This window comes from Oncorhynchus keta, unplaced genomic scaffold, assembly GCF_023373465.1.
Source record: "Oncorhynchus keta strain PuntledgeMale-10-30-2019 unplaced genomic scaffold, Oket_V2 Un_scaffold_2042_pilon_pilon, whole genome shotgun sequence".
Taxonomy (NCBI): Eukaryota; Metazoa; Chordata; class Actinopteri; order Salmoniformes; family Salmonidae; genus Oncorhynchus; species Oncorhynchus keta.
The window spans coordinates 55,889-69,724 of NW_026290857.1; the positions used below are offsets into that span (position 1 = coordinate 55,889).

Sequence of the window (13,836 nt, forward strand, 5' to 3'; positions counted from 1 at the left end):
ATCTAGCATCAGTCATGGGTAGAAATGATGGGCAGAGTCATTCAACAAAGGGTGAACTGAGGGTCATAGAACATATAAGGTCTACCTGCAGACGATAATGAAGAACTTAACAAGCAGCAGGGGGTGCAGGGTGCTGTTGTTACTGTTATCTAGCATCCCCAGAGCATGAGGGTGCAGATCTTGCTGTTGTTTTCTAGCATCAGCTTCCCCAGATTTGTTCTTGGGTGCAGGGTGCTAGAAATTGTTCACTTCGCCCCCAGAGGGGTGCAGGGTGCTGTTGTTACTGTCGCCCCCAGAGAGGTGCAGGGTGCTGTTGTTGCAGGGTGCGCCCCCAGAGAGGTGCAGGGTGCTGTTGTTACTGTCGCCCCCAGAGAGGTGCAGGGTGCTGTTGTTACTGTCGCCCCCAGAGAGGTGCAGGGTGCTGTTGTTACTGTCGCCCCCAGAGAGGTGCAGGGTGCTGTTGTTACTGTCGCCCCCAGAGGGGTGCAGGGTGCTGTTGTTACTGTCGCCCCCAGAGAGGTGCAGGGTGCTGTTGTTACTGTCGCCCCCAGAGAGGTGCAGGGTGCTGTTGTTACTGTCGCCCCCAGAGGGGTGCAGGGTGCTGTTGTTACTGTCGCCCCCAGAGGGGTGCAGGGTGCTGTTGTTACTGTCGCCCCCAGAGAGGTGCAGGGTGCTGTTGTTACTGTCGCCCCCAGAGAGGAGCAGGGTGCTGTTGTTACTGTCGCCCCCAGAGAGGTGCAGGGTGCTGTTGTTACTGTCGCCCCCAGAGAGGTGCAGGGTGCTGTTGTTACTGTCGCCCCCAGAGAGGTGCAGGGTGCTGTTGTTACTGTCGCCCCCAGAGAGGTGCAGGGTGCTGTTGTTACTGTCGCCCCCAGAGAGGTGCAGGGTGCTGTTGTTACTGTCGCCCCCAGAGAGGAGCAGGGTGCTGTTGTTACTGTCGCCCCCAGAGAGGTGAATGGTACTGTGTGATAGCTGGTCACTGAGGAACACCAGTATGTCCCTGGGTACGAGGGGAACCTCCGCAATATAGTTCTCCAGCCTGAGAATGTAGGAAAGAGGGAGGGGAAGAGGAAGGGGAGAAGAGGGAAGAGGGAGAGAGAGGGAGAAGAAAGGGAGGAAAGGGGAGAGGAAAGAGAAAGGGGAGCGGGAAGAGGGAAGAGGAAGAGGAGAGGAAAGAGGAAGGGGAGCAGGAAGGGGAAGGGGAAGAGGAGAGTGGTTAGGGGAGAATAGGTGGTGGAGAGGAGTGGAGTGGGGAAGAGGAAAGGGAGAGGAAGAAAAAGATGAAGAGATGAGAGAGAGGATGGTGCTGTTTTACTACTTACAGTGGGGCAAAAAAGTATTTAGTCAGCCACCAATTGTGCAAGTTCTCCCACTTAAAAAGATGAGAGGCCTGTAATTTTCATCATAGGTACACTTCAACTATGAGAGACAAAATGAGGGGAAAAAATCCAGAAAATCACATTGTAGGATTTTTTATGAATTTATTTGCAAATTATGGTAGAAAATAAGTATTTGGTCAATAATAAAAGTTTATCTCAATACTTTGTTATATACCCTTTGTTGGCAATGACAGAGATCAAACGTTTTCTGTAAGTCTTCACAAGGTTTTCACACACTGTTGCTGGTGTTTTGGCCCATTCCTCCATGCAGATCTCCTCTAGAGCAGTGATGTTTTGGGGCTGTTGCTGGGCAACACGGACTTTCAACTCCCTCCAAAGATTTTCTATGGGGTTGAGATCTGGAGACTGGCTAGGCCACTCCAAGACCTTGAAATGCTTCTTACGAAGCCACTCCTTCGTTGCCCGGGCGGTGTGTTTGGGATCATTATCATGCTGAAAGACCCAGCCACGTCTCATCTTCAATGCCCTTGCTGATGGTAGGCTTTGTTACTTTGGTCCCAGCTCTCTGCAGGTCATTCACTAGGTCCCCCTGTGTGGTTCTGGGATTTTTGCTCACCGTTCTTGTGATCATTTTGACCCCACGGGGTGAGATCGTGCGTGGAGCCCCAGATCGAGGGAGATTATCAGTGGTCTTGTATGTCTTCTATTTCCAAATAATTGCTCCCACAGTTGATTTCTTCAAACCAAGCTGCTTACCTATTGCAGATTCAGTCTTCCCAGCCTGGTGCAGGTATACAATTTTGTTTCTGGTGTCCTTTGACAGCTCTTTGGTCTTGGCCATAGTGGAGTTTGGAGTGTGACTGTTTGAGGTTGTGGACAGGTGTCTTTTATACTGATAACAAGTTCAAACAGGTGCCATTAATACAGGTAACGAGTGGAGGACAGAGGAGCCTCTTAAAGAAGAAGTTACAGGTCTGTGATAGCCAGAAATCTTTCTTGTTTGTAGGTGACCAAATACTTATTTTCCACCATAATTTGAAAATAAATTCATAAAAAATCCTACAATGTGATTTTCTGGATTTTTTTCCCTCATTTTGTCTCTCATAGTTGAAGTGTACCTATGATGAAAATTACAGGCCTCTCTCATCTTTTTAAGTGGGAGAACTTGCACAACTGGTGGCTGACTAAATACGTTTTTGCCCCACTGTATGTACTCTATAAACATGTCAAAATTACACCTGTGGATTGGTAATAAGGTCAGAGTTCATCCAACGCAGTCTGACACAAACCACCTGTAGCCAACAGTATGTCTCCCTCAGCAGGGATTTGGTAACATATTGCTGCATTAAAGAAAGAACCTGCCTGCACACTGATAACGCTCCTATAAGCACCCTGACTTTCAATGTTACTTTCAAAATGTCAATGAGGTTATCCCATCTGTGAAAGAGAGCCCTTCACTATGGACAACATTTATATTTTATTGACATTTTTAAAGTGTAGATTACTGTGAAGTAATGTTATTTATTTTCTATTTCAGCTCAACCTGCACTTTCTATCATCTCCTAACATGTCCTGTTGTTTTAGCATGGCTCATTATGTTGCCTAATTGGTGGGTGTGGCTAATTGGTGGGTGTGGCTAATTGGTGGGTGTGGCTAATTGGTGGTGTGGCTAATTGGTGGTGTGGCTAATTGGTGGGTGTGGCTAATTGGTGGGTGTGGCTAATTGGCACGTGGTCCTGAGATGTGTAATCAGGGCCTGTGTTTCCCTGAAGGCGTTTCCTGACTGTGTGGAAGAGACGTTTGTTTTAGCCCCCAGACATGTGAATTTACTTTCCAAGTCTGCCAGTTTATTTAAAATGAACTGCTTTTACAACTGTCTCATTGCTCAGATCCACTTTTAAGCCTTTTAGATGACAAGGTATCAGCCAGCTGGTCACACACCCTGTGACCAGCGCCCTGAGGTTTCCCCTTGTTACAGATCTAGGATCTGCTCAAACGTAGTACAGGGAATAGATTGCAATTTGGGACGAAGGAAATACATTTGAGCCAATCAGTCAACTCACCTGTGAGGCTCCAGTGACTGCACATCAACAAGCTTCTCAAAGGAAGCCACAAAAGCCTCCAGCCACTGCTGCAGGCAGCCCTCATTTTTCTGCAGGAGGGGAGGAGGGGAAGAGAGACAGAGGATGAGTCTCCAGTCATACTGGCACAAGCCTGATCTGGGTTGATGTGATTGATGCTTCTCGGTACAACACCAAGGGAAATCCCTGGCAACATTTGTTGCATGGCAATAACATTTTCTGATTCTGAAGTCACACGTGCAGAACTAGTAAACACAACATGGAAAAAGCACAGTGCACGTGGACCAGTACACGGCACAGTGCACGTGGACCAGTACACGGCACAGTGCACGTGGACCAGTACACGGCACAGTGCACGTGGACCAGTACACAGCACAGTGCACGTGGACCAGTACACGGCACAGTGCACGTGGACCAGTACACGGCACAGTGCACGTGGACCAGTACACGGCACAGTGCACGTGGACCAGTACACGGCACAGTGCACGTGGACCAGTACACGTTAACATTCCGTTTAAAGGACTGTACCCTGTGGTTGATGTTTTCTGATCACCGTGCGAACAGGTTGTCCTTATGCAGTGTGTTACACTCAGACTCTAAACAACGACCAGAGGGGGCTGACGTCTCTTGTTTTTGCAACAGGAAGTTACAGCAACCTTACGAAAGTGATGGCACATTCAGGAGCATATGAGATAATGCATTCAAGCCTTTTTTCTAAATAGTAGAGGCCTGTGGCTGAAAAACACCACCACGAAAGTACCAAGCTACGCATTTATTTAGAGGCCAAATAAACTAAACATTGATTAAGTGATGTACATGATCTATGCACAAAGAATGTGACTTCCTTTTCATCATCAATCAACTTATCCATCCTTAACTCCATTAAATACTGTGCTTTAAATGGAAAGAGAAGGGTGACCGGCCTTCTATAACACAGGGACATGTACACAGAGTTCTACTGTAGGTTCTATAACACAGAGTTCTACTGTAGGTTCTATAACACAGGGACATGTATACAGAGTTCTACTGTAGGTTCTATAACACAGAGTTCTACTGTAGGTTCTATAACACAGAGTTCTACTGTAGGTTCTATAACACAGGGACATGTACACAGAGTTCTACTGTAGGTTCTATAACACAGGGACATGTATACAGAGTTCTACTGTAGGTTCTATAACACAGGGACATGTACACAGAGTTCTACTGTAGGTTCTATAACACAGAGTTCTACTGTAGGTTCTATAACACAGAGTTCTACTGTAGGTTCTATAACACAGGGACATGTATACAGAGTTCTACTGTAGGTTCTATAACACAGGGACATGTACACAGAGTTCTACTGTAGGTTCTATAACACAGGGACATGTACACAGAGTTCTACTGTAGGTTCTATAACACAGGGACATGTACACAGAGTTCTACTGTAGGTTCTATAACACAGGGACATTTATACAGAGTTCTACTGTAGGTTCTATAACACAGGGACATGTACACAGAGTTCTACTGTAGGTTCTATAACACAGGGACATGTATACAGAGTTCTACTGTAGGTTCTATAACACAGGGACATGTATACAGAGTTCTACTGTAGGTTCTATAACACAGGGACATGTATACAGAGTTCTACTGTAGGTTTCCCATCTCTCACATAGCCTCATCTAGCCTGGTCCCAGATCTGTTTCCCATCTCTCACATAGCCTCATCTAGCCTGGTCCCAGATCTGTTTCCCATCTCTCACATAGCCTCATCTAGCCTGGTCCCAGATCTGTTTCCCATCTCTCACATAGCCTCATCTAGCCTGGTCCCATATCTGTTTCCCCATCTCTCACATAGCCTCATCTAGCCTGGTCCCAGATCTGTTTCCCCATCTCTCACATAGCCTCATCTAGCCTGGTCCCAGATCTGTTTCCCATCTCTCACATAGCCTCATCTAGCCTGGTCCCAGATCTGTTTCCCCATCTCTCACATAGCCTCATCTAGCCTGGTCCCAGATCTGTTTCCCATCTCTCACATAGCCTCATCTAGCCTGGTCCCAGATCTGTTTCCCATCTCTCACATAGCCTCATCTAGCCTGGTCCCAGATCTGTTTCCCATCTCTCACATAGCCTCATCTAGCCTGGTCCCAGATCTGTTTCCCATCTCTCACATAGCCTCATCTAGCCTGGTCCCAGATCTGTTTCCCATCTCTCACATAGCCTCATCTAGCCTGGTCCCAGATCTGTTTCCCATCTCTCACATAGCCTCATCTAGCCTGGTCCCAGATCTGTTTCCCATCTCTCACATAGCCTCATCTAGCCTGGTCCCAGATCTGTTTCCCATCTCTCACATAGCCTCATCTAGCCTGGTCCCAGATCTGTTTCCCATCTCTCACATAGCCTCATCTAGCCTGGTCCCAGATCTGTTTCCCATCTCTCACATAGCCTCATCTAGCCTGGTCCCAGATCGGTTTCCCCATCTCTCACATAGCCTCATCTAGCCTGGTCCCAGATCTGTTTCCCATCTCTCACATAGCCTCATCTAGCCTGGTCCCAGATCTGTTTCCCATCTCTCACATAGCCTCATCTAGCCTGGTCCCAGATCTGTTTGTGCTCTTTCCTACTCCATTGCTGTCATTGTCAAGCCAAGGACTTGGCAAGCGAGCAGAAACAGACTGGAACCCAGGCTACTATTGATGTCACTAAACAACTAGAGCACCACAGAGAGACTGAGTACTATCTACTATTGATGTCACTAAACAACTCGAGCACCACAGAGAGACTGAGTACTATCTACTATTGATGTCACTAAACAACTAGAGCACCACAGAGAGACTCTACTATTGATGTCACTAAACAACTAGAGCACCACAGAGAGACTGTGTACTATCTACTATTGATGTCACTAAACAACTAGAGCACCACAGAGAGACTCTACTATTGATGTTACTAAACAACACTAGCACCACAGAGAGACTGTGTACTATCTACTATTGATGTCACTAAACAACTAGAGCACCACAGAGAGACTGAGTACTATCTACTATTGATGTTACTAAACTAGAGCACCACAGAGAGACTGTGTACTATCTACTATTGATGTCACTAAACAACTAGAGCACCACAGAGAGACTCTACTATTGATGTCACTAAACAACACTAGCACCACAGAGAGACTGTGTACTATCTACTATTGATGTCACTAAACACAAGCACCAGAGACTGAGTACTATCTACTATTGATGTCACTAAACAACACTAGCACCAGAGAGACTGAGTACTATCTACTATTGATGTCACTAAACAACTAGAGCACCACAGAGAGACTGAGTATTATCTACTAATGATGTCACTAAACAACTAGAGCATCACAGAGAGACTGAGTATTATCTACTAATGATGTCACTAAACAACTAGAGCATCACAGACTGAGGACTATCTACTATTGCAGTGTGGCTCAGTATAAGCCTCCCTCACCATATCAACATATCAATCTATCTTAGGAACATATGTTATCAGTCGTAGAGATGGAGGTCAGTGGTAACATTCATTGATGTGCAACGTCTCACGTTCAAATCATCTAAGAACATCTAGTGATGGTGCACTGTGACAGAGACACTTTAAACCTAGTTTGCTAGCGCCATTACAGTCACACAGAGACATGCTACATCAGCTCAGCTTTCTACTAGGGAGAAAAGAAACTGCATGGTGTTGAAGGGAAGACCTTCCCCGACTTCACACAGAGCCCAACGTTAGAGAGACGCAAAGCCTTCTTCACACAGAGCCCGACGTTAGAGAGACGCAAAGCCTTCTTCACTCAGAGCCCGACGTTAGAGAGACGCAAAGCCTTCTTCACTCAGAGCCCGACGTTAGAGAGACGCAAAGCCTTCTTCACTCAGAGCCCGACGTTAGAGAGACGCAAAGCCTTCTTCACTCAGAGCCCGACGTTAGAGAGACGCAAAGCCTTCTTCACTCAGAGAGACGCAAAGCCTTCTTCACTCAGAGCCCAACGTTAGAGAGACGCAAAGCCTTCTTCACTCAGAGAGACGCAAAGCCTTCTTCACTCAGAGAGACGCAAAGCCTTCTTCACACAGAGCCCGACGTTAGAGAGACGCAAAGCCTTCTTCACTCAGAGCCCAACGTTAGAGACGCAAAGCCTTCTTCACTCAGAGCCCAACGTTAGAGAGACGCAAAGCCTTCTTCACTCAGAGCCCGACGTTAGAGAGACGCAAAGCCTTCTTCACTCAGAGCCCGACGTTAGAGAGACGCAACGCAAAGCCTTCTTCACTCAGAGCCCGACGTTAGAGAGACGCAAAGCCTTCTTCACTCAGAGCCCGACGTTAGAGAGACGCAAAGCCTTCTTCACTCAGAGCCCGACGTTAGAGAGACGCAAAGCCTTCTTCACTCAGAGCCCGACGTTAGAGAGACGCAAAGCCTTCTTCACTCAGAGCCCGACGTTAGAGAGACGCAAAGCCTTCTTCACTCAGAGCCCGACGTTAGAGAGACGCAAAGCCTTCTTCACTCAGAGCCCGACGTTAGAGAGACGCAAAGCCTTCTTCACTCAGAGCCCGACGTTAGAGAGACGCAAAGCCTTCTTCACTCAGAGCCCGACGTTAGAGAGACGCAAAGCCTTCTTCACTCAGAGCCCGACGTTAGAGAGACGCAAAGCCTTCTTCACTCAGAGCCCGACGTTAGAGAGACGCAAAGCCTTCTTCACTCAGAGCCCGACGTTAGAGAGACGCAAAGCCTTCTTCACTCAGAGCCCGACGTTAGAGAGACGCAAAGCCTTCTTCACTCAGAGCCCGACGTTAGAGAGACGCAAAGCCTTCTTCACTCAGAGCCCGACGTTAGAGAGACGCAAAGCCTTCTTCACTCAGAGCCCGACGCCTTCTTTCAGAGCCCGACGAGACGCAAAGCCTTCTTCACTCAGAGCCCGACGTTAGAGAGACGCAAAGCCTTCTTCACTCAGAGCCCGACGTTAGAGAGACGCAAAGCCTTCTTCACTCAGAGCCCGACGTTAGAGAGACGCAAAGCCTTCTTCACTCAGAGCCCGACGTTAGAGAGACGCAAAGCCTTCTTCACTCAGAGCCCGACGTTAGAGAGACGCAAAGCCTTCTTCACTCAGAGCCCGACGTTAGAGAGACGCAAAGCCTTCTTCACTCAGAGCCCGACGTTAGAGAGACGCAAAGCCTTCTTCACTCAGAGCCCAACGTTAGAGAGACGCAAAGCCTTCTTCACTCAGAGCCCGACGTTAGAGAGACGCAAAGCCTTCTTCACTCAGAGCCCGACGTTAGAGAGACGCAAAGCCTTCTTCACTCAGAGCCCGACGTTAGAGAGACGCAAAGCCTTCTTCACTCAGAGCCCGACGTTAGAGAGACGCAAAGCCTTCTTCACTCAGAGCCCAACGTTAGAGAGACGCAAAGCCTTCTTCACTCAGAGCCCAACGTTAGAGAGACGCAAAGCCTTCTTCACTCAGAGCCCAACGTTAGAGAGACGCAAAGCCTTCTTCACTCAGAGCCCGACGTTAGAGAGACGCAAAGCCTTCTTCACTCAGAGCCCGACGTTAGAGAGACGCAAAGCCTTCTTCACTCAGAGCCCGACGTTAGAGAGACGCAAAGCCTTCTTCACTCAGAGCCCGACGTTAGAGAGACGCAAAGCCTTCTTCACTCAGAGCCCGACGTTAGAGACGCAAAGCCTTCTTCACTCAGAGCCCGACGTTAGAGAGACGCAAAGCCTTCTTCACTCAGAGCCCGACGTTAGAGAGACGCAAAGCCTTCTTCACTCAGAGCCCGACGTTAGAGAGACGCAAAGCCTTCTTCACTCAGAGCCCGACGTTAGAGAGACGCAAAGCCTTCTTCACTCAGAGCCCGACGTTAGAGAGACGCAAAGCCTTCTTCACTCAGAGCCCGACGTTAGAGAGACGCAAAGCCTTCTTCACTCAGAGCCCGACGTTAGAGAGACGCAAAGCCTTCTTCACTCAGAGCCCGACGTTAGAGAGACGCAAAGCCTTCTTCACTCAGAGCCCGACGTTAGAGAGACGCAAAGCCTTCTTCACTCAGAGCCCGACGTTAGAGAGACGCAAAGCCTTCTTCACTCAGAGCCCGACGTTAGAGAGACGCAAAGCCTTCTTCACTCAGAGCCCGACGTTAGAGAGACGCAAAGCCTTCTTCACTCAGAGCGTTAGAGAGACGCAAAGCCTTCTTCACTCAGAGACGCAAAGCCTTCTTCACTCAGAGCCCCGTTAGAGACAAAGCCTTCTTCACTCAGAGCCCACGTTAGAGCCCAACAGCCTTCTTCACTCAGAGCCCGTTAGAGAGACGCAAAGCCTTCTTCACTCAGAGCCCGACGTTAGAGAGACGCAAAGCCTTTCTTCACTCAGAGCCCAACGTTAGAGAGACGCAAAGCCTTCTTCACTCAGAGCCCAACGTTAGAGAGACGCAAAGCCTTCTTCACTCAGAGCCCGACGTTAGAGAGACGCAAAGCCTTCTTCACTCAGAGCCCGACGTTAGAGAGACGCAAAGCCTTCTTCACTCAGAGCCCGACGTTAGAGAGACGCAAAGCCTTCTTCACTCAGAGCCCAACGTTAGAGAGACGCAAAGCCTTCTTCACTCAGAGCCCGACGTTAGAGAGGGCAAAGCCTTCTTCACTCAGAGCCCGACGTTAGAGAGACCAAAGCCTTCTTCACTGAGCCCGACGTTAGAGAGACGCAAAGCCTTCTTCACTCAGAGCCCGACGTTAGAGAGACGCAAAGCCTTCTTCACTCAGAGCCCAACGTTAGAGAGACGCAAAGCCTTCTTCACTCAGAGCCCGACGTTAGAGAGACGCAAAGCCTTCTTCACTCAGAGCCCGACGTTAGAGAGACGCAAAGCTCTTCACTCAGAGCCCGACGTTAGAGAGACGCAAAGCCTTCTTCACTCAGAGCCCGACGTTAGAGAGACGCAAAGCCTTCTTCACTCAGAGCCCGTTAGAGACGCCTTCTTCACTCAGAGCCCGACGAGACGCAAAGCCTTCTTCACTCAGAGCCCGACGTTAGAGACGCAAAGCCTTCTTCACTCAGAGCCCCGTTAGAGACGCAAACAACATCAGGCGGTGTTAGAGGGACTACAGTTCCCAAAGCCTTCTTCACTCAGAGCCCAACGTTAGAGAGACGCAAAGCCTTCTTCACTCAGAGCCCGACGTTAGAGAGACGCAAAGCCTTCTTCACTCAGAGCCCTGACGCCTTCTTTAGAGAGACGCAAAGCCTTCTTCACACAGAGAACCTGACTCATTTCTTCCACACATCAGGCGGTGTGTGGAGTGAGGGACTACAGTTCCCACAAGGCCCAACCTGACTCATTACACCTAACAACATCAGGCGGTGTGTGGATTACAGTTCCCACAAGGCCCAACTGACTCATTACACCCTAACAACATCAGGCGGTGTGTGGAGTGAGGGACTACAGTTCCCACAAGGCCCAATCTGGACCCAACAACATCAGGTGGTGTGTTGAGGGACTACAGTTCCCACAAGGCCCAACCTGACTCATTACACCCTAACAACATCAGGCGGTGTGTGGAGTGAGGGACTACAGTTCCCACAAGGCCCAACCTGACTCATTACACCCAAACAACATCAGGCGGTGTGTGGAGTGAGGGACTACAGTTCCCACAAGGCCCAACCTGACTCATTACACCCAAACAACATCAGGCGGTGTTCACTGAGGGTACAGTTCCCACAAGGCCCAACCTGACTCATTTTCACCCAAACACATCAGGCGGTGTGTGGAGGAGGGACTACAGTTCCCACAAGGCCCAACCTGACTCATTACACCCTAACAACATCAGGCGGTGTGTGGAGTGAGGGACTACAGTTCCCACAAGGCCCAACCTGACTCATTACACCCTAACAACATCAGGCGGTGTGTGGAGTGAGGGAGTACAGTTCCCACAAGGCCCAACCTGACTCATTACACCCAAACAACATCAGGCGGTGTGTGGAGTGAGGGAGTACAGTTCCCACAAGGCCCAACCTGACTCATTACACCCAAACAACATCAGGCGGTGTGTGGAGTGAGGGAGTACAGTTCCCACAAGGCCCAACCTGACTCATTACACCCAAACAACATCAGGCGGTGTGTGGAGTGAGGGAGTACAGTTCCCACAAGGCCCAACCTGACTCATTACACCCAAACAACATCAGGCGGTGTGTGGAGTGAGGGAGTACAGTTCCCACAAGGCCCAACCTGACTCATTACACCCAAACAACATCAGGCGGTGTGTGGAGTGAGGGAGTACAGTTCCCACAAGGCCCAACCTGACTCATTACACCCAAACAACATCAGGTGGTGTGTGGAGTGAGGGAGTACAGTTCCCACAAGGCCCAACCTGACTCATTACACCCTAACAACATCAGGCGGTGTGTGGAGTGAGGGAGTACAGTTCCCACAAGGCCCAACCTGACTCATTACACCCTAACAACATCAGGCGGTGTGTGGAGTGAGGGAGTACAGTTCCCACAAGGCCCAACCTGACTCATTACACCCAAACAACATCAGGCGGTGTGTGGAGTGAGGGACTACAGTTCCCACAAGGCCCAACCTGACTCATTACACCCAAACAACATCAGGCGGTGTGTGGAGTGAGGGACTACAGTTCCCACAAGGCCCAACCTGACTCATTACACCCAAACAACATCAGGTGACACCACATGACCTGACAATTAGTCAGGCACTTCCCTATGAGACGCCTACTTCTACTGCTGCTAGTTTAGTAATGAACCGTGCCTCGTTGATGCTTGCAGCCTGACAGACGCCCACAGGCCCCTATAGAGGAAGTTAGTTACATTGTCAACTGCTGGCAGCAGCACCAATATGGCTGCAAGGCACAATCCAAAACATACTTCAGAAACCCCCGTTTAAAGATCACTACCACTGGCAAATGTGTAACTTCAGCAAACGTCTTTTGAAATCAGCAGAGGCAACGCAACAGATGTGAAATCCAACATACAGTAAGATACAGCGCATCAATGTGAGTGGATGAACATCTTATATCTTCACGTTTTCTGTAATCAATCTGGAATGAAATGATAATATTAGCCTACCAGTTGACTGTCATTTGTGGGCCAGTCCATGTCTCATTGCATGTGTCTGGGGGGGCAGGGAGAATGGGTTCAGAGGAACCCAGTCTCAGTGAGCCCTCCTGGGTCCTAGGTTATCAGGGAGTCCAGAGTCAGAACAGTAGGTCCAGACCAGGCCCACAGGGTGCTTCAGCTCTTCAGAGTAGTAAAGTAGCACATCGCTCCTAATCAGCACTAGTGTCTGTCTGTCCGTCTGTCGCTTACTCGCTCCGTCTCTCTCTCCTTCTGTCAAGCAACCAGGAAATGTCAAGTCACTATAACCGAAACACATTTCCTCCACACGACGCTCAAACTCAGCCTCCTCATAGTAGGCCTCTTCCGCTTTAGTTACTGGAGCTATTTGTGAAGCAGATGGGGATGTCGGTAAGGGCTCGACCCAACAGCATCCTCCAACTATCTAGCACTGCATGTACTCAGCCTTCTACTTCTCAGAATGACTGACGTGTGTGGGAACCCAGTTGGTGTACAAAATGTTTGAACAGTTCGATGAGTTGTTGTGGAACCCAAAATATCTGACTAGGTGATAATAGGTTATTTTTCTGAAGAAGAACAGTGTTTCTGAATGACTTTTGTATTGGGAAATGTTAGATCTGTTCACTGGAAAGCTGACTATAGCTTCAGTATGACAGTCATTACAAGGTACTTGACCGATGTGTACCTGCTCTGCACAGTAAGGCACAAGTAAAAGTCTCAGTACAAATATAATATGCCCTCAAGTCTTCATCTGTGATCCAAGTTTAGCCATAATGGCTTTCCATAAACACGTGTCCTTTATTCATTTCAAAAGCCACCTCATAGCCTGACCATCTGTCTGTCTCAGTGACATGAAAATAGAATTACCTTGAAATAATCCCATCATTGTCAGTTATCCACAGTAGAGGTCTGCACTGGACTGATTTCTTCATCCTGCTCCCACGCGCAGATTTTCATACTGCACCACGCCCGCAGGTGTTCTGTGCGACTCCCACTCGTTACCGCAAGAGCTGGCCCCAAACCCAACCGCAGTCCCGTTAGTTATATGACATAGCTCTCTTGCCAGCCATGGTCCCAGCAATGTTGCGCCCTATAGACAATATCAAATGCGCAAATAACTTAAGAAATCGGTATAATTACCAGAGATTCTCACGTGGTCCATTATATTATCTATATTTAATACTGGGCTACATCAGCCAATATGGTAGATGTAGTTTGAAGTCAGCAGAGTTGGAGAGACTTACCCTTTCTCTTGAGTTATTTGTTATAGCCTACCCTTTGGGAATTTCAAACTGAGAAATAGACTATGGGTGACCAATATGTATTTCTAGGCAATAGCCTAATCAAACTTA

At 48.6% G+C, this 13,836-nt stretch overlaps 2 protein-coding genes and 1 long non-coding RNA gene across 6 annotated transcripts in view; 1 reads left to right on the top strand and 2 right to left on the bottom strand.

Moving 5' to 3' along the window:
- LOC118381167 (neurobeachin-like protein 2) overlaps window positions 1-156 on the bottom strand; it is a gene marked incomplete at its 3' end in the record, with an annotated part of 56,040 nt that extends 55,884 nt beyond the window's left edge. The window contains exon 1 of the mRNA XM_052514953.1: window positions 86-156. Within this exon, the coding sequence (XP_052370913.1) occupies window positions 86-156 (71 nt within the window). The remainder of the gene's footprint in view (window positions 1-85) is intronic.
- A 78-nt stretch (window positions 157-234) lies between these two features.
- Window positions 235-13,836, bottom strand: part of LOC118379137 (uncharacterized) — a 36,177-nt gene continuing 22,575 nt past the window's right edge. Inside the window, exons 2-3 of the mRNA XM_052514954.1 lie at window positions 3,404-3,492; window positions 235-1,039 (exon numbers count right to left, since the gene is read on the bottom strand). Coding sequence (XP_052370914.1) covers window positions 235-1,039; window positions 3,404-3,492 — 894 coding nt within the window. The remainder of the gene's footprint in view (window positions 1,040-3,403; window positions 3,493-13,836) is intronic.
- Window positions 3,852-6,444, top strand: LOC127928065 (uncharacterized). 4 transcript variants are annotated; one of them, XR_008130200.1, is made up of 3 exons: window positions 3,852-4,453; window positions 4,508-4,848; window positions 4,890-6,444. It is a non-coding gene; the product is annotated as an uncharacterized LOC127928065 (long non-coding RNA). The 4 variants fall into 4 exon arrangements; XR_008130201.1 differs by having other exon boundaries at window positions 4,508-4,807; window positions 4,972-6,444; XR_008130199.1 differs by having other exon boundaries at window positions 4,508-4,766.